The 19,276-nt window shown below is 40.3% G+C and overlaps 1 protein-coding gene and 1 long non-coding RNA gene across 14 annotated transcripts in view; one reads left to right on the plus strand and one right to left on the minus strand.

Moving 5' to 3' along the window:
* Positions 1 to 19,276, plus strand: part of LOC119088741 — a 118,552-nt gene that overhangs the window by 77,747 nt on the left and 21,529 nt on the right. The window lies entirely within an intron of this gene.
* The window catches only part of Mef2c (myocyte enhancer factor 2C), a 166,280-nt gene that overhangs the window by 37,219 nt on the left and 109,785 nt on the right, over positions 1 to 19,276 (minus strand). For 8 of the 12 annotated variants that reach the window (XM_028875644.2, XM_028875638.2, XM_028875646.2 and 5 more), the window contains one exon: positions 3,596 to 3,739. In XM_028875644.2, the coding sequence (XP_028731477.1) occupies positions 3,596 to 3,739 (144 nt within the window). Of the gene's footprint in view, positions 1 to 3,397; positions 3,536 to 3,595; positions 3,740 to 19,276 lie in introns of all 12 variants that reach the window. The other 4 variants (XM_037209541.1, XM_037209542.1, XM_037209539.1 and 1 more) reach the window with 2 other exon arrangements.

A 19,276-nucleotide genomic window follows, 5' to 3' on the forward strand; every position in this document is an offset into this window, starting at 1 on the left:
GAAATGCTTAGAACATTCAATTCTGGAAAGTAGAGTTTGGAGGGCTCAAAGAGCTGTGAGTAGGCCTGACTATCTAACTTAGGACTCAAAGAACAGCGAGATGAGCCATTGCTTTAAGCATGGGAAGGACTTAGAGACTTATAGCCCCACAATACAGCAGCAGGGCACATAACCAAGCCCATCTCTGTGACAGTATGCAGGTGGTCCTTGTCTTAAGTGATGCCGAAATGATGGCTGGGAAGCTTGAGGCCACTGTCTCTGAACAGTGGTCACGGTTCTTGAGGTATGAATTCTTAGTCAGGAGGGCATCTGAACTCCTAATCTCCTCAAACTTTTCACTCAGAAAAGTCTAATAAAAATCAAATAGTGCATCTTTGATAAAATATTTATTTTAGTTAATAGGCCTTCCTTTGTTTGTATGAACAACTGAACCGAATCCTCTGTTTTGCTGTTGTTGTTTTTCCACTAATCAAACTATTATTACTAAGCTCCAGAGTTCCTAGTAGAGAAAACAACATTGTACAAATCTAATGACCAGTGACCACTGACTGCCAATACCCCAGTTTCTCCCTGGCTTCCTGGTAGTTATAGCACACACCTGTTCACTCCCTGTGTCTCCTCAGGGGGCAGTGATTCATCACTGAGCATCTGTCCTCGCTGCTTTCCCTGTATTCAATACTCACACAATTAAGTATGGGTGATTGCGTGGTCCCCCAGCCTAACTTCGCTCTGCTCACTTCGCACCTTCAATACCCTGGGTGCTTCTCACCCTGCTATGACGTCATCATCTCTGTTAGTTTCCACCCACCTCCTCTTTCTTGAGCTTTACCAACTTGTCCCCACCAGACCTATGTGTTTAATCTTTTCCTTCTTTCCAAGCATTCTTACTTTGTATATAAATCATTTCAACTGATTTTCACATAAATTCTATTGCTGATTCTAGGTACAACATCATGTCTGTCTCTTCACAGTCCATCATTCTGAAGCAAATATGGATATTTCTTTCCACTTTCTTTCTTCTCATTTCCTCTAAAGCAATTTTGCTGCTACTGTTATCCATGCAACCCTTTTGCTAATCTCTGGTTCCTCTAATGGAGCTGTTTTTGCTTGTCATGATTCCCAGCATGAACTGTAGCAAACCCAGCAGGAGGAAACGCTGGTCTACAAGATTCCAAATCACCCATGAATTATTTCATGTAATTGAGGAATATGGGCATAAATTATATTACTCCAACAGGTGACTTCAGTATTAAATTTTCTATTTTAAAAAGGAAATGCTTCACACTGGTTCTTTGAAATAGAAAAACAGTCTTGTAATGTTTTTAAAGAGCTCAAGACACTCTCTGCACACAAAGGGCAGAGTGTCCTTGCCTTGCCATAAATGTTTTAGCAGCTGTGGAAACGTTGAACAAAATGGACTTCCAGCAACTGAGAGCAATGTGTGAAAGCTGGGCTTCTCACTGTGGACACTGAGACACTCAGTAAGACACGAAGATCCTGTGGCACACCAGAGGCTCCATGGCTCCGCTTTGGTGTCCACCCACAGCCTCTCACGTGCTTTTTACCTCCTGCAACACATCCTTGTACCTCTTCAAAAATCTTGTGTCTTGATTTTGGACTTTTCACAAGACAAGGTGAAATATCTTGGGGAATCTAGGTGAGTATCACATCTCTCCCTTCAAAATGTGGGGCAACTGATCCATAAATACCCTCTGAAACTTTAGGAGTTCAAATTTTCTCCACATTCAGGCTCATCTTTGCTGAAAATGATCAGCAATCTGGGGGGTAGTTGTCTTTTTCTGATCTGGGCAGAGTATTCCTTTGACTGAGGCATTACCTCACAGGCTTACATTTAAACCTTTGTGCGCATCTCTTTCAACAGACTTTTCTATAGATAGCAAGAGAAACTCAAGCTCTGAGAACTAGACATTGAAGCAAAGGAGCTGTTTATTTCTCTTTGCTGGGTAAAATAAATTTTGATGGACATTTTATCACTTAATAATTTTGCATACAGTTAGCAAGCATATATGGATTTCTTCGATAAGTAAAACACTGTGAACAAGTGGGGAACACTGGAAGGTAACAAGACCTTTGAGACTAGGAGGATACATGGGAAGGTTTTGAGGAAGGAAAGGGAAGGGAGAAACGATGTAATTCTATTACAATCTCAAAAAAGATTTAAAATATGAAACTTAAAAAAAAAGGCTGTACTGCTGACAGTATTTCATTTAGAAAAAGAAAAAGTAAGCAGCCATGAAGACGGAGTTTCTAATAAGCACAATTTGGCAAATAAACATTAAAGCGTTCATTTCAACCTGTAAAGGCTGAGTGTGTGCTGTCTGTGGTAATGCATCAATTTACTTTGTGAGTGCAGTGTGGATATGGTTTACAGCTTTTTCACCTCAAATATCTACATGTATAATAAACAAAACCCATTCTCAATGCAGATCTATTTTTAATACTCAGGTTTAAGCTGCTCTGCTAACTTATCAGAAATGTACTTTTCTGAAAAGAAAACTATATTTACTGAGAAGCTTGTGTACAAATTAGATTCAGGTACTAATATTATTCATAGCATGTGAGCCTTGAGTGTAATCCTGTTATGCTACAGAATTAACAATGCTTGATGGATGACCAAGTCCAACAATAAGGTAGCCATTTGGCCCTATACCTCTGAACAAACAAAGTAATACATGCACAGTTATTTGTCTTAACTATCTGGCAAGGCATTGATGGTTAGAAAATTTCTGAATCGGTTAAGACAAAATTTAGCCAAAAGTTAAAGCATGGAACATGTTGGTGTAGGCAAAGCAGATAATATTCTGAAAAACGCTCTGAAATCACACAGACGCTGGAGTCTTACCGTTAGGTTTCATGCAGTCTGTTCCCTGCGGCGCGTTAGCTTTAGCCCCTCCGTGCTGCTGTCGGGTGTCATGTGTGCGGGGAGGGGCTGATGTGTCATTCAGAAAGCAGCCTTTGCTTAGGGCGTGACCGCCAGTGGACGCGAGGGAAGCATAGTTCCACTCATGTCTCTGGTCTCTGCATAGGAAGCTTGTGCAGAGAGCCATTCTCGTGTGGTTTTACTGTACTGTGATCTGTGGGAGAACTTCCTGGCGCAAAGGCTGTGTACATTCGGGGCACGTCACGTAGATTTCTTTTCTCTTTTTCCTGTGAGCTCTTCTACCTCAGAATGAACTTCTCCGTGGCACCTCTTTGAGATTATGTAATTTCAGTATCCCATGGGGGTTGCTTTCTAAACGCACTGCCCGTGGGATGAGATGGCTATTTTTGTCTGTCTGACTTTGCAATGCTTCTCAGAGCAAGCCGTCACCGAGAGGGTTAAGGTATGTTACTGCAGCAGTCACCAGCAGGTCAGCCATCTACCTTTGGTACTTACAGGAATTTTATGACTCTTGATCATATTATCAAATTCTTCATTAATTTTTTTGTATTTTTCTTCAGTGCGTGGGGTGAGTGCATAAGAGGAGTCGGGATCAGGGCTTTCACAGCCTTTGTTTTCTTTCTTGTTCAATGCCTGCCAGGTTCAGAGAAATATCAAGAGTAAAAAAAAATGAAGGGTGTTCTGAGTACTTACACACAATCTTTGCCTGCTGATCATTAGATCAATATCTTCGTTAATTTTTCTGTACTTGTCCTCAGACTCAGGGCTGTGACCTACTGAATCGTCCGCATCGGGATCTGGGCTGTCACAGCCATTAAGGCCCTTCTTTCTCAATGTCTGAAATACATAATGTGGAAAGTTCAAACCTAGACAAAGGCTGCAAGAGACATTTAGGGGTGTCATAGAAAGTCAAGCTGTCCAGCATTTCAGATTATTGTATATGTTAGACTATGAAAAGAAATCACAAGGCGAGACTGAGCCATTTCAACGGAGTGCTCATCAATAGTTTAAAAAAGAAACAAGGAACTCTCTTGTTTGCAGCTAAATTCAGTCAATGAACAAAGATGAAATCTCTTGATAGGGAATTCAGACAGAAATATATAATGAAAAACAATTACAACCCAACACAATGTGTGAAGTGCAATGCAATACAATACTCTTTTCCCACAGAAATATAAGCAGTCAGGATGTTACACAATGAATTCAAAATTTGAGATGAAAAAAGCAGAAATGTTGCAAACATTATCTCTGGATTTAGCATAGTGGTTGGCATTACTGTTCCACTCCACTCCTGGCACTTGACGGCAAAGGGGCATCAGAGAAGCCAGCTAATCACCAAACACTTACGAGGAAGAAGCTCATTTGGAAGAATTATTTTTGCTTGTTAGAGTTCTGTGCAAGTGTGAGATTCTGTACTGAAATTTCCAGTATTGAGAAATTATCTTCCTAAACAGGAGCTAGAGGCAACACTGGGATGGCTGAGCTTAGGGCTTCATTATCCTGAGCTGAGAAAGGAAGACAGCAGTGTACATAGTCACCCAAGTCAGTAGTTATCAAGCAGCAGAAACGCCTGGTTTCAGCTAAACAGGGATGAGCCTGAGACTCTTCTGACACGTGAGAGTGAAGTCAGCAGCTCAGCGCCAGCCTCCTGTCTCCTGATGTAGTCTGCTCTAGTTTGAGCTGTCACTAAGGGATAAATACTAATAAAACAGTGGAAAAGTATGAGTCAGGAGTCCTGAATTTTATTCTTTGTAAAAAACATGGTTTTCCACAAAACTATGTACAGTCCAGTGGACAGAAATAATGTTGTGGTTTTGAAGATCATAAAACTTTTGATTAATCATACAACTTGACATGCCAATAATTAAGAGTCTCACACACTATTTATTTTTCCTGGTAGTACCAGGGTTGGTTACAAAGAGAGGCACAGCTATCTGTCTCTCACTAATGGGAAGTTCGGCAGTGCTGATCCATGTTAAATACAGAACTCGGATACAAACAAAGCCAAAACTGAAGCACCCAGTCAAGGGTCTGAAAGCTGAGATAACACTCCATCCTTAATTCATGCATTTGAGGAAAACAAAATGATGTCATTTCCAAGGAAATATCCAGCTTTGATTCTTATCAGTGTGCAACAAACATAATGTTACTTAAAATTACTTTCTGAGGCATTGAAGGCTTGTACTTAAAATCAAACTGAGAGCTATCATTTCTCATACAGCTAGGATATAATGCAGCTCTGTAAATATTTATTAATGTTATAGTGGTATAATATAACAAACATATGGTTACAGTTTATTATGTGATAAGATGTTTGAATATTAAAATGAATATTTTGACACAAGATGGTAAAATATACATTTGTAATCTTGGGGAATTTTCAATTGGTGGGGCCACCTGTCCCCTCTCATGAGTCTATACAACCCCAGATTTTGGCCTAGAACCAGTACTCATCGAGAATTCCCACAATCACACTAGAAAGGACATCACAAAACTCTAGAATGATAATTGCATTTACTAACTTCTTACATTTCAAACTCTTTTGTTAGTATATCTCAACCATACAAATGTTCTACTTGTGTTATTAGCATGTGATTTTGCTTTGGCCTCTACAGATTCTTGAGCTTTTAGGGAAACCGAGTATCTTACATTATAGTCCATATGTGTGTGCCTGTGTGTGCCTTGGTGTGTGTATGTGTGTGTGCCTGTGTGTGTGTGTGTGCTTCTGTGCGTGTGTGTGTGTGTGTGTGTGTGTGTGTGTGTGTGTGTGTTAAGAATTCACTTACAGGGCTGGAGAAATGTCTCATTACCACATAAACATTAGGATATAGTTCTTCTAACCCAGACCAATGTAAAGAGCCGAGCTTGATGGTGTGTGCCTGCAACTCCTCACCCTGGGGCAGAGGGTGGAGAAGGCAGATCCCTGGAGTTAACTGGCTGGCTAGTCTATCTGAATAAGTAAGCTTCAGCCTCAGTGAGAGACCCTTCCTCAAAAATTAAAGGTGGGGCATGGTCTAGAAAGGGTATCTGATATCCATCTGTGGCCTTGACACACTTATGCACACACATGCATCCACATTCACATGCACACCTTCACATACTAACACGTATCAAACACACAAAACACATAGAACATACATGACAACTCACATACATGGTTTTAAAAAAGAATTCACTTATAATAGAGAAAAATAGGTAAGATCAAGAAAATATCTAGTAGCTTTCAAAAGTTACTTATTTATATTTCTATCAGGCACATTAAGATATTCTTATAAAAACCTTTAGCTTAAAGCCTCATATGATGTTAATTTAGAGTCTTACTAGACAGTGGATTTTTTCAATGTGTGTTTTACCCAATAAATCTTATTGTAAAAAGTACTGTTGTTTTGATATGTAGATTTCTGACAACAGAACGCAAGGGTTAGAAGAGGCCTATCAACTGTCATTACAATCCATCTGGCACATACATGTGTGCTAAATATTCTCCCAAAGCTTTTGGGTGGGTAGATACTGTGGCTTATAAAAATTCAAATACTGCTTATATTTCATCGAAATACCTCTACAAAAGTTAACTCATTCTGTCTCAAAATTGTTTCATGAAGTTAGGAAACAGTATGACAGATCTCCCTCCAACCAGTACTGCTAACCATGGCAGCTGGAGTTTTGGTCACTGCTTGGGGACAAAGAGGAGTGGGTGATATTTCCCTGTTGAAGTTTTTGCTTTTAAGAAATGAGGAACACAGATTTTTATCTCTTTGACTCAATTTCAACTGCAGCAGCCAACTCAACAATAGTATAAATTAAGTCAAAAATGTAATGAATTAGGTTTGGGGAAAAATTTAAGGATGAAAATATGAATAAATACCAGTACTTCCTAGACATGAATTTCTTTTTGAGACAGGATTTCATGTAGTCCAGGCTGACACTAAATTTGCTATATAGTTGAAATGACCTTGTATTTCTGATCCTTCTGCCTTTACCTTCCAAGTTCTAGATTACAGACATGAATTATCACTTTTGGTTTGTACTACGCTGTGGATCAAACACAGAGTTTTGTCCCTGGGAGGCAAGTACTCACTCTACCAAGTAAGCAATGCTCTAGTCCTTTTACACCAAATTTCAGTGAAGAGTTGAGGGGTTCATTGGTCAACAAAACACTTCATTTGTGGATTAAGAAACCAAAAAAATCACTAGTCACTTTGTACCTGAAGCTTGATGTGAATAATTAAAAGCAAACAAAGCTGGTGGGATGGGAATGTAATGAGCTGGGGAAAATCAGCAGCCGATTTTCTTCAAATAAATTCTTCTTGTGTCTGATGACATTATCTTGTAATAAATACGACTGGTATGGAAGTAATGATTTAAGCTAAATTGTGTTATTTTAAAAAAAGAGCTTTTTGAGACCTGGAAACACAAAATCTGAGAGTAAATTAATATCGAGCTCTGAATGCCCATAATCACATAACCAGAACACTGGAAAAATTGTTCAAAAATATTATCCTCAGCTGAGTGCTTGCATAACATATTTCTGCCAAGAACAAATGATTATGGTGGAATTATAAAGCTTGGAAAATGGAAGTGGTGGCACAAACTTGAATACCATAGTGTGAATGCAGAACCAGAGGAACAGTTTTATCTTTATTATATTAAAATCTACAGCTGTTTGATGATGACAAAGGAACTACTGTTAGCCTCAGCCAAGTCTGTCTATTCACAGTAATGAATAGTCAATATGAACTAAAGGGCTTACTAAATGGATTCGAAGTGTATTCCTTTAGGACTTTTCTAGCAAAATCAAACTCTCTGCTGTTGGCCTTGAAAGCGTCTCTGATATTTTTATAAGTGTGTCTGGACAGGTAATGTTGGCACTCCGACAGCCATTTTTTAATAGAGATAGAAATCCTAAAGATGGGAGGCATGGATGGTGTCCCTCCGATGGTATTTTGAAGCAATCTTTTCCTGCATGCCAAGAGAAGGAAAGGTATCTACTGAAACCACCAACTTCTCACTACATCTAAAGAGACTCCACCCCCAGAGAACTCTGCAAATCCTCAGTGAGCCTGTATCCTGAAGCCAGCTTGCCGAAGAGTGACACTTTTGGGCTAGATCAATTGACTGCAGAGGCTTCTGGGGTATATTCACAAAGTAGTGATTGTCACACTGTGAGCAGGGAGCAGCCGCTCTTACAGAAGTAATTAGACTGACAGAAGGTGACATACCCCAAACAATAGATGGGAGAAGTCCAGGCAGGTAATCCAACAGTCATGTGGCATCTCTACTCCCAGACATGTGGACATATGGACCTGCATTATTACATTTGTTCACCAGGAAAACCTGAAATATGTATAAACCGATGATGATAGATGGCAGGTGCTTCAACAATTCTAATGAAATAGATGTAGGGTAACAGATTCCATTTCATTACTGAAAGGAATATAAATGAAAAAGAATACCACATGGAGCCTTATTTCTTGTCTTATGCATTATGTTATCAACCAGACAGTCTCTTTCCTATGCAATGATTTAAACTGACTTTTCCTTTTTAGCTATGTATTGTTTTAATTCTTAGTTTTCTTTAAAAATCACCTCTTCTTAGTACAAAAGAGGTAACTAAATTGTTAGTCCTTTTATTTCTATGAAACTATACATCTCATCTTAAGGCGATTTAAGTAAAATTCAACATTTTTTCGAAAACTACCATCTCACATTAAAAGCTCAAACCAGCCAATTTCTCTCTGTCTATAGTTTCAGTTCTGAATAATGTATGTTTTCATTGTCTTCTAATTTTTTATCTGTGCCTAACTATACAGCTGAAATTTAAAACCCTTTTGTGAAAACCCCCAAATTACTCTCATTAACCTTTGTTAAAATCCAAATAATCATGCTTTCTTACATAATGGGTGCTTCGCTGACTTTAGGGTGCTCATGTGTCAGGAACATACGCAGGAAATATTACTGCTAGTTGCATGGATGCTGCATTCACACCAAAACCAAGGAAGAAAGGCCATCGACTTAGGAGAGGCAGTTTTCTTTCTTCTGATTTCAAGTCTTCTGGGCCTGACCTCAGCAGCTGATGAGGACAAGCTCAGTGAACTTGAGCAGAGGAAGTCATGTAGGTATAGCAGTAGTGAATGAAATGGATGCTGTGTGCATGGACTCCCAACACCAGCTCAGGACACTTCGTCATCTGGGAGTGGCCACCCGAAGATGCGCCTGGGAATCTGTAATTAGGTCTATACATTCCAAGTAAAAAGCTCTAAATGGAGGTAAACAGAGCTCCATTTTGATTTCTAACAGAGCTCTTGAAATTTCTCTATAAGTTTTAATAATCAAAACTGTAAGCATTGTCTGTACCAAATTTACATATACCACAATATTCTTTTGTTCTAATTCCAGGAATGAAAAAGACATGTCAATATACTGTGAATTTAGTACAATCAGCACTTTAGTCTTAATTAGATGAGTGAATCATATGGATGAAAAAATTAACTCGAAACAAATTATTTATGGTGAAAATTTGAAAAAGTTGAAAATATGAAACTATCATAGTGTTTACCTCTACATTAAGGTTAATTCTAAGCATATCTTTTCTTCTACTGGTAAAAGATGTGTGTGTGTGTGTGTGTGTGTGTGTGTGTGTGTGTGTGTGTGTGTGTGTGTTTGTGTGTGTGTGTGTTTGTGTGTGTGTGTGTGTTTGTAAGGAACTATAAATTTCAGTGTTTTTTGTTTAAGAGTTTATTTTTTTCTGTTATTTTAATTTTTAAGTAAATTTTTAATTAAAACAGAATTATACTTTCCCCCCTTTTCCTTCCCCTTGCTTCTCAGGTACCCTCCTTCCAACTCTTCCCATGCACCCCTCTCAAATTGATAGCGTTTTTCTTTGGTTATTTTTACATACACACACACACACACACACACACACACACACACACACACACGCACAATCTCAAAGGAAGTTATGCCACTTGGGCTGACAATGCTCTTCATAAGAATCATAGACTAGCTGGGCGGTGGTGGTACACAGCTTTAATCCCAGCACTCGGGAGGCAGAGCCAGGCGGATCTCTGTGAGTTGGAGGCCAGCCTGGTCTACAGAGTGAGATCCAGGGAAGGCACCAAAACTACACAGAGAAACCCTGTCTCAAAAAAAAGAAAGAAAAAGAAAAGAAAAGAAAAAAGAACCATAGACTAACAAAACCCCCGGTATCATGCATGAGAAACTTCCTTTCATATGGTTGGTCAAGGTAGTCCATTATAGACTATTGATATAACCCTTGGTTGCCTCCCATAGGTTGAAAGTAAGCCTCTATTACTAAAGATACCACACACTTAGGACAAAGGTTTCAGGTAATTCAAGGTAATCTAACCTGGAAGCCTGTGGTTTAACTTCTGTGGTTTCAGAAAATACTGTGTGTGTGAGCTGCCAACGGAGGAAGCATTAATAGTCTTAGATAGCCGCAACACCTACGACTCATGACAATGACCACCATTCCAAGATATGCATAAAAGTGCAACAAATGGTAATTACGTGCTTGTTGTGATGATATACTGTTTGTAATCTAAGAAACAAAACTTGTCTGAAGATCTGAGGACAATGCCAGCCACAGTTAGCCACAGAAGCCAGGCAGTGGTGGCACACCTTTAATTCCAGCACTTGGGATCACACACCTTCAATCCTAGGACTAGCAAGGTTGAAGCAGGAAGTGATGTGACTGGGCAGAGAAAGGAATATAAGGTGGGAGGAGACAGGAATTCATGCTCTTTCAGGCTGAGGAGTTGGTGAGGTGAGAGGTGGTGGCTGTGGCTTGCTCTGCTTCTCTGATCTTTCAGCTTTCACCCTGATATCTGCAACAGTTTGTGGTAACCAACAGCTCTCTCTTAAGGTCTATGCAACAGGGGGGACGTCATTCCTGGTAGTAGAAACCTAGCCATGTTCCAGGAGCTAGTGGACCAGTCACGGACTTGGTAAACAATCTACTAACAAGACTTTACTAGAGCAGCAAAATTCCTTACTTTATGCCTACAGGTAAGTGTAGCTACCACCCTTCATCAAAGATGCTTCTCATAATCAAAATGCCGAGTTGTGGGGCTCAGTCCCACTGGATAATTTATAAAACATCTCCATACAAGACTCAGGGGACATTTGAGAAGAGGAAACAGAAAGATTATAAAAGTCAGAGGTCAAGGAGTTTGCTATGAGATTGAGACTTTTAGAAATATCAGAAGCTACACTTGTAAAGTCTTACCAACGTGACTGCCTAAACATGAGCCGAACAAGGACAACAGCATAAACATGTCAGAGTGGATGGGTGAATGCCTAGGAGGACACAACCTTACACTAAAAAGTACAGGCAACTCAAGAACGCTGTGAGTGGGAGAAACAGTCTTCTGTGGGGAAGAGCACAACAATTGGTTATCCAATACCAAATGGTCAGCCCTGAAAACATACATACAAGTAACATTATACAGAGTGAGCAAGTTAGTTAGACATGTGTATTTATATACATATGTAAGAGGCCACGGACTTGAAAGAGAGCAAGGAGGGGTTTGGAAGGAGAAAAGGAAAGAGGAAAATGATGAATTATAATCTCAAAAATAAAGAAAAACAATAAAAAGCAGCTTATTTTTATAACAATGGAGACCATTGTGAATTTTATTTTTGATTATGTCTATAGGTATATTTCTGTGTCTGGGTCTAGGTGGAGGGGTTGGATACAGAGGAAGTTGGCTCTCCGGGAGCTGAACTTAGAGAGATTAAAGGACCAAACTTTCCCTAAAAGATAGTATTAGAAGGACTAGAGAGGTGGCGCAGCAGGCAGGAGTGTGTGCTGCTCTTCCACAGGGCCTGGGTTTGGTTCTCAGCACCACACTGGGTGGTTCACAACCACCTTCAACTCCAGATCCTCAGGATCTGATGCCACTGGCCTCTGCTGGAACCCACATATCTCCTGTCTCCAAACACATATAATTAAAAAAATAAATACAATTAAAGCTTTAAAAATATTGGAGTTGAAGGGTTTTTTCCCCAGTAAATTATTTTTTTCAGTAGCACCGAGGAGATCAATTAAAGATTTGAATGGCTTTTAATGTATCAAATATCATCATGTGTTTTCTAATGGTCACAGACTATTTCATGTAAGCATTCAGATATGACAACTCCTAAAATGATTAGGACTGCAGTGCGGATGAGCCCCAGGGTCATCCTCCTGCCTCCCAGAAGGTGTGGAAGGAATCACAGTGCACACACAAGCAGTGGCAGGGCCACTCTTCCAGCTGGGCTCTAGAAGTCAATCAAAGTGCAGCTGACATGCCATCATGTCAGCTTTGAACTTCCTGCATCACACAGTCAAAGCAACTTCTCTGCCATCCATGCAGGGACTTCATTCAACACAGTTTCTGTTGTAGCCTTGATCACCCATTATTCACCATTTATGCGTTTGCCTCCTTGGGTGCATTAAAGAGTTTCTTAACAAAAGCTGTTCTTGTATTTTCCTTGGAATTCTGCACACAACAGTCTGAGATACTTTAGGTGCTCAACTCAGCAAATGCTCTAGACATGAAAGGGACACACATTTCCTCTTCAGTGTTAACATTTGCTGAGGTTTCCCAGCTGGGCCAAAGCTGTCTGGGCTGTGAGCCGGAGACAGAGTGGGATCTAGACCACTTAATGTACACTTGCCAACTGCTTCTCTGTCTTGGGTGTTGCCTCTGGTGCTCCAGATGTGAATTGGTTTCTGACTATATGGTTCAAATGGTTGCATGTTTTCTTGCTACTCTTGGGAGCTTCTTATAGCACAGGGCTGCTTACTTGTCATTCTGTATCCCCAGGATGTAGCATGGGACCTGGGACACGGCAAGGAATTAATAGATGTGTGGAACATAAATGACAGGCTTAAATGGATACATAAAGAGAGCAGAACAGCCATGTGTCAGGAGGAAGAACAGCCTCAGTGCAGTGGTTTCTTTATGGAACTTTCCATGTTTTTTTTTCTATTTTATTTACTACTTCATATTATCTTTAAAACTCAGAGTCTTATTATTTTTAAGTAACCATTACAAATTTATAGTTTTGAAGTCAGAAAACAACACAGAACTTTTCATAATTCATAATTTGAACTTCCTTGTAACTTGGGAGTTTTATCCTTTATCCCACTGCTTAAATATTAGTGGGTTGATTTAAATTTAAACCTCAGGATAGGTGATGATTCTACAATGATTATGGAAGAAAGTTATGGGTAGGTAATCTCTGTAAGGTAGAAGGAAAGAGAGTATGCAATTCATTGTAGGAAAGGGGGAGAGAGGTATTTTAAGCAGAATATAAATTATAGAAAAAGCAAAATGGAAACATTGCAGGAAGAGCATGGGGGAAGGTTTGTGGATATGGGAATGTACAATGGGCATGTGTCTACACTCCTGTACACACGCACAATGGGCATGTTTCTACACTCCTGTACACACACACACAATGGGCATGTGTCTACACTCCTGTACACACACACACAACGGGCATGTCTCTACACTCCTGTACACACACACACAATGGGCATGTCTCTACACTCCTGTACACACGCACACAACAGTCTGTACACTCTGTACACAGCACATCATCACACTTACACACACACAATGGGCATGTCTCTACACTCCTGTACACACACACAATGGGCATGTCTCTACACTCCTGTACACACACACACAATGGGCATGTCTCTACACTCCTGTACACACACACACAATGGGCATGTCTCTACACTCTGTGGCACAGCTCATCTTTGCTTCCCCTGAAGTTAGAAGCTGTTCTGCAGTCCTCTACTCTTCTAGGCTCTGGGATTAGTCTTACTGTGGAAGCACCTTAACCTGAGGAAGAATTTGCAAATGTGAGTGATTCCAGAGGCAATACAATGATTCAGACTTGCTTAGGACAGGCCAGCAGCTTAGAGTCCTCAAGGATCCTTATACCTCAACTCTTCTCGAATCCAGACATCATGTGGTTGGTGTAGACCAGCACTGAGCTGGGATGTCTGACATATTTCAGCCATGAAACACTCCCTGACATCCTGAGTCCAGGATCCACCTAAAGCAGGAAACATGATATAGACCTAATATACTCATTAAAGTCAGTCAAATTCAAGATGGATCTGAAAAATAGCTGATATTGATGATTTCTCAAAAAGGGAAGAAAAAAAAAAAAGCAAGCCAGAATGAATTCAACAACACTGAGAAAGAGACGAAAGGAATAAATTAACAAAGATCAGGAAGCAGGTTTCGCGAGAGCGTGAAACGTGGATGTAACTCCATCTATGAATCTTTTTAGACTGTGGCACTTCCGCTACAAATCTGTTCCAGGGGAAAAGGCTGAATCCAGAGGCACTGGAGCTTTAAAAATAATTCCTCAGAGCGTTGTCTCATGAACCTATTAACAAAAGTTGATGCATATGCTATCTTCAGTAAGGACGAACTGTGGCTTTTTCCCTTGCAGTTTCTTGTCTAGTCTTTCATTCATAAGTGGGGTCAATGCATGGCATCATTTGAAATGAGAGTGGCCTATAGCCTCCACTCCTGTCAGTGCAGAGCTGTGGCCAGTCACTGTGTGCCCCACTTTTTTTTACAGCGGTTAGTAGGATCTCTGTTTATTTCTTTTCTCAGTTTGCTCCTTGATTCTAGCTCACCCCTTATTCTAATCTGCTTTCCGAAAATGTTGCAACTTAGTTCTCTAAGCCAGAAGCCCAGAAAACATCCTCAATTTCATCACCTCCTCCCAACTCTTTCACCTTACTCTTCTGTCTCATATCCTCTGTCTGTTTGGTTTCTGACCTCACTTTCCACACAAGCCTCCTTTACATATCTGGCAGGGTTGAATTAAATTGAGATCTAATTGCATCGTTGTTGTCTTTACAAACCCTGTTGGCTAGCAACAGCCACGTCATACACAAGCTTGTACAGCAAACTCTCCACCTGCTTCTCGAGCCTCAGTTTCTCTCTTCTCTTCCAGAACACTGTGTTTTGACCAAGGGGAAATCTTCCTATAATTTCCCAAGTCTATAGGAAGTTGCCAAACACTCTTGATTTGTGCTGCTCATTCCTGCCTGGGATGCCCTTGCTTACTCTCCCTCTCTGCTTTGGAGACCATAGTCATCTTAGAAGAGCTAGTATCTTTAGTGCTTGTATCTTTCTTGCTCCTCAGATATCTGGGGGCTACTGCTACCTGCAGTTACCACAAGAAAAACAAAAATATTTTTGAAGAACCAAAGTATTGCAACAGGTATCTTTGTACCTTTATTTTAGGTTTCCCTAGGAACAAAGTGTTGCCCTTGATATACACTGGAAACTCTCGGTTGTTTGGATATTTGGTCTACCACTAGCTTATCAGAAAGGCAGAGGATTCCCAAGTTTTTCTATGAAGCAACAAAAATAAAGATTTCAGGCTAGCAATGGATTCACTTGTATCTTAGCAAGTTTGTTAATAAGTCAGAAGGAGACATACAAAATTTTATTTCTAAGGCAATCAGAGACTCCCAAGATATAAAGGCTAAATTATTTCCTTGCCAAAAAATGCTTCTTCCACCAGTCCCTCTCAAGGCTGAAAGGAATTAAGAACTCTAATGGTCTTGACCCTGGCACATCTTCCCTGGCCCAATGGGAAATCCCGCTCCATGCCCTTCATGCAAAACATTGCTTTCATGTCTCCAGTTACAGGCCCAACATGAGCCAGTAACAGACCTCAATCTGAGATATAAACGAATTATTAGCCAAGTTCTTTTCCTTTCCTTGAGTTTTTAATGGACAGGCATTGAGGAGTCCAAGGCCAGTTCTAGACTCTGAAGACAGGCTTTGCTTCGGGCGTCTTCAGCCACTTGCTCCTACCACTTGAACATCTAGCACTTTATAGAGCAAGCTATTGTCATCCGCTGGTCACATTCTCCACTGACATTTTGCTATTCCGCAGAGATTTGACGGCAAAGGTGGGGAAGGGCCTCTTCTGCACCACCTCTCCAGTGAGTATAGCCTGGAGACTCTCCGGGTCCTAATTCCGAGCCTGAATATAACATCTCAGGGATTGGTGCTAACAACTGTAGGCACAGACTGGTAATGCCACCCCCGCCCTCTTTCCTGACATGTTAGAAAGGAACCAAGGTCTGAGGGACATGAGGTGTCACTGGGATGGTATAAGGACAGCCTGCCACTCAGGCTCTATGGATACCTGAGGAAGGAAGTCAGCATGTGTGAGCACAAGTCACCATGACAGAGGGAACTCTTTACCTCTGCAGCCTGACTGTGCCCAGCACATGGGTGCCACTGCACAAATAGTCTTGCTAGTAAAGAATAAAAGGCTCCAAGGCTTCAGTAAGAGTGGGGCTTATTTGAAGTGGAGTTACAATGGGACCTGAAAGCACACAGAGAGAGTCATTAGATCTGAATGCAAGATAGTCATTGCTTTTACCCCTAGCAATGGCCACTAGAGAATGCCAGGATCCCCTATCTATTCTCATACAGAATTTAAAATATAAAAAGGAAGACCAGAGTAGGCTGGAGTTAGTGGAGGGCAGGGGATGTAGCTCAATGGTGAAACATTTGACTAACTTCACAGGGGCCCTGGAAAAATAGTTAATATTTTTTTTTTTATGTTTCTCTAGAACTGTGTAATTAACATTTATTTCATATCTGTATGCTATCTCTATTATTGTTCTTATCTCATTTTTTTTTGTTTTTAGATTGTAAGATTAATGCAGACAGAAAGTCTCTAGAGGGCTGTCTGTTCTTGGTAATTAGCAGAGTATTTGACAGTAGAATGTTGCAACCGATCAGTTAACTCTTCTGGACAGGCGTTCTATAGAAGAAAAGTGCTAATGACAGCCGATGACATGTAGCAAGGAGCCTCAGACAGACTAAGAAGAAGCTAGTGGCTAGAAACCCAGCTTTCTTCCTTTTAGAGGAAGTCATGCTATGTGTCAAAGGTCAGGAGACTTAGTCTCTAGCTTTATCATCATCATCACCATCATCATCATCACCATCAGCAGCACCATCACCATTACCATTATTTTCAATGTAAAAACATCTCCTAGGACTTTGTTAATATAATATTAGTTTTCTCATCTTTTTGGATAATACACTGTTTAACTTTTTTGTTTAACAGTATCCAACTTGTAATGAATCGCTGCCAGTTAACTAGATAGGCAGATAGAGCATGCTAGACTTTAGCAGACCTGTCTATGAGCAGGAAACCACAGCTGTATTTCTAAGTGATCAAAAAACCAGTGAAGCTAGTTAGAACTCAGATCTGAGGAAAAGGCTAGGCACAGGTTTAAGTTCAGAGCGTTGACTTGGAAGTAGAGACTTACATGTATAGGGCTGTTGTCAATGGGTGAGTGAACAGAACTCCATCTATCCACACTCATATTAGGGAACAAGGATTTCCTATAGACTAGGCAGGCCTCCGATGAGCAAGCAGAAAAGACAGAATGCCCCTTCTTTCATTCCTGCTGTAAGTTTATACTGGCTTCTTCCTCTTGTCTTCCCAATTGCATTATAAACCACAGTATCTGAACTTGCAGGAAACTCAGAGTCAAGCCTACACAACACAGCTTTATCTTATTACCACAAATCTATTATGTGGATCAAGAATAAGTGCTGGGTTTTATATTCAATGGTCTCGAGTAGGTGTCTAGTAGAAGGAAGTGTTACAGGGTTCTACTATTTAATGATCAAGGGACATCAAGTAAATAAAAGGTGCTTAAAAATAAATACGCTACAAATCCCTCAGATGGATGCCTAGTCTCAGCCTCTCTCTTAGAGCCTGGGCTGCATTTGCAAAGCACATCAGTGCCATCTCAGTCACGTGCTTCATGCTATCTCTGCAGTCCTATCATGGCTCTTCAACAGGACTACCACCAAACTCCTGCCTCAGTTTACATGCCAAATCCAGCTTCCAGAGGGCACAGCTGCACCTTTTAACTCAGCATTCCTAGTACCTGGGAAAGAACTGGTCCCTTAGACTTTCATGAATTAATGCAGATTTTGAGTTCATTAATCAAAGGGTCACTATTTGCTTTCTTAACAATATAATTATTTCCATCTGGCACTAGCTAAATAACTGAACAGTGCTTCTAGAACCAACATCAAAAGCACCAGTAGCATTTCTGAATTAGGACTCTCAGCTCAACTTTCCACAGGGACTTGCCCTGAGGTTGACTGCATCATTTGTTATTTGGAGGCTCCCAACTCTTAGATTCATACTCTAGTTCCTGTTATTTTTATGGTATTAACATAGGAAGCCAGTTTTTTTTATTAGCACAGACAATTACAAATTGAGTATAAGGATTAGAATAAATATGATGCAATAATGGAACAAAAGAGTCTGAAAACGTCCAAGGCATTCATTGTAGAAACTGGGATCTTCTCTTGTAGATTAAATGCTTATAAATGGAACACATTTTATAAAAGGTGTTTTACAAAGCCTGATGATATTACTAACACATCCTGAGCAAGACCTATATAGACTAATGACTGCTATTAATTAACAAGTTTAAATTTTTCTAACTTCATATTTTCAAATTAAATTAATTAATAATTAAAAATAAAATTCATTTTGATTTATTTTATATAGGCAAATATTGTTTCAATACACACACACACACACACACACACACACACACACACATCTATCACTCCAAAGTCACAGCTCATAAAATTACATTTTCATGATTTCATATTTTACACAAATGGTTAAGACAAGGTTTCCATTCAGTTACCTTCATTTTAAAAGGATGCTATGAAAGTTAGGAAGAGCACTGAAAAGTTTATAGGAGAAAGGTGTAGAGAGACAACATTGAAGAAAAGGAATAACAACCATGGAGATTCCAGAGAAGATGATGATGGATACATATGTAGTAGACAGATACTGGGGTTGACATGGAGATTCCAGAGAAGATGATGACGGATACATATGTAGTAGACAGATACTGGGTGGGGTTGAGAAAAGGAAAGAACAAAGGACAGTGTTGAGGGGGGTGGTGTTTTGAAAGACAGGAAAGGATGAGATAGTGACCCCATGAAGGGCTGCTTGGTCTGTCAGCTGGCTTCTTACGGTGCCAGCCTTGTACTTTAAGATCTAACACAAGGCTCCATCCCAAGTCATCCTCACATCTGTTCATCCTGACCTTCACTAGCACCTGGTGTCTAACTCGGAGCAAGCAAGTGGAGCTGTAAGCTCCGTGGAACACTCTGTCCTCTGGTCCTAAAGGGCCTTCTCGGAGGAGTTTCTGGGAATTCGGTTTCTCATCCCTCAACCAAGCCATCTGCAGGCTTTGGTTGTGTTTTAGCCACAGTGCCTTCTGTAATCTTAGGCATTACCCATGGAAATGCTCTGCAACCTGAC

The sequence above is a fragment of the Peromyscus leucopus genome, chromosome 11, assembly GCF_004664715.2.
Source record: "Peromyscus leucopus breed LL Stock chromosome 11, UCI_PerLeu_2.1, whole genome shotgun sequence".
Classification (NCBI taxonomy): domain Eukaryota; kingdom Metazoa; phylum Chordata; class Mammalia; order Rodentia; family Cricetidae; genus Peromyscus; species Peromyscus leucopus.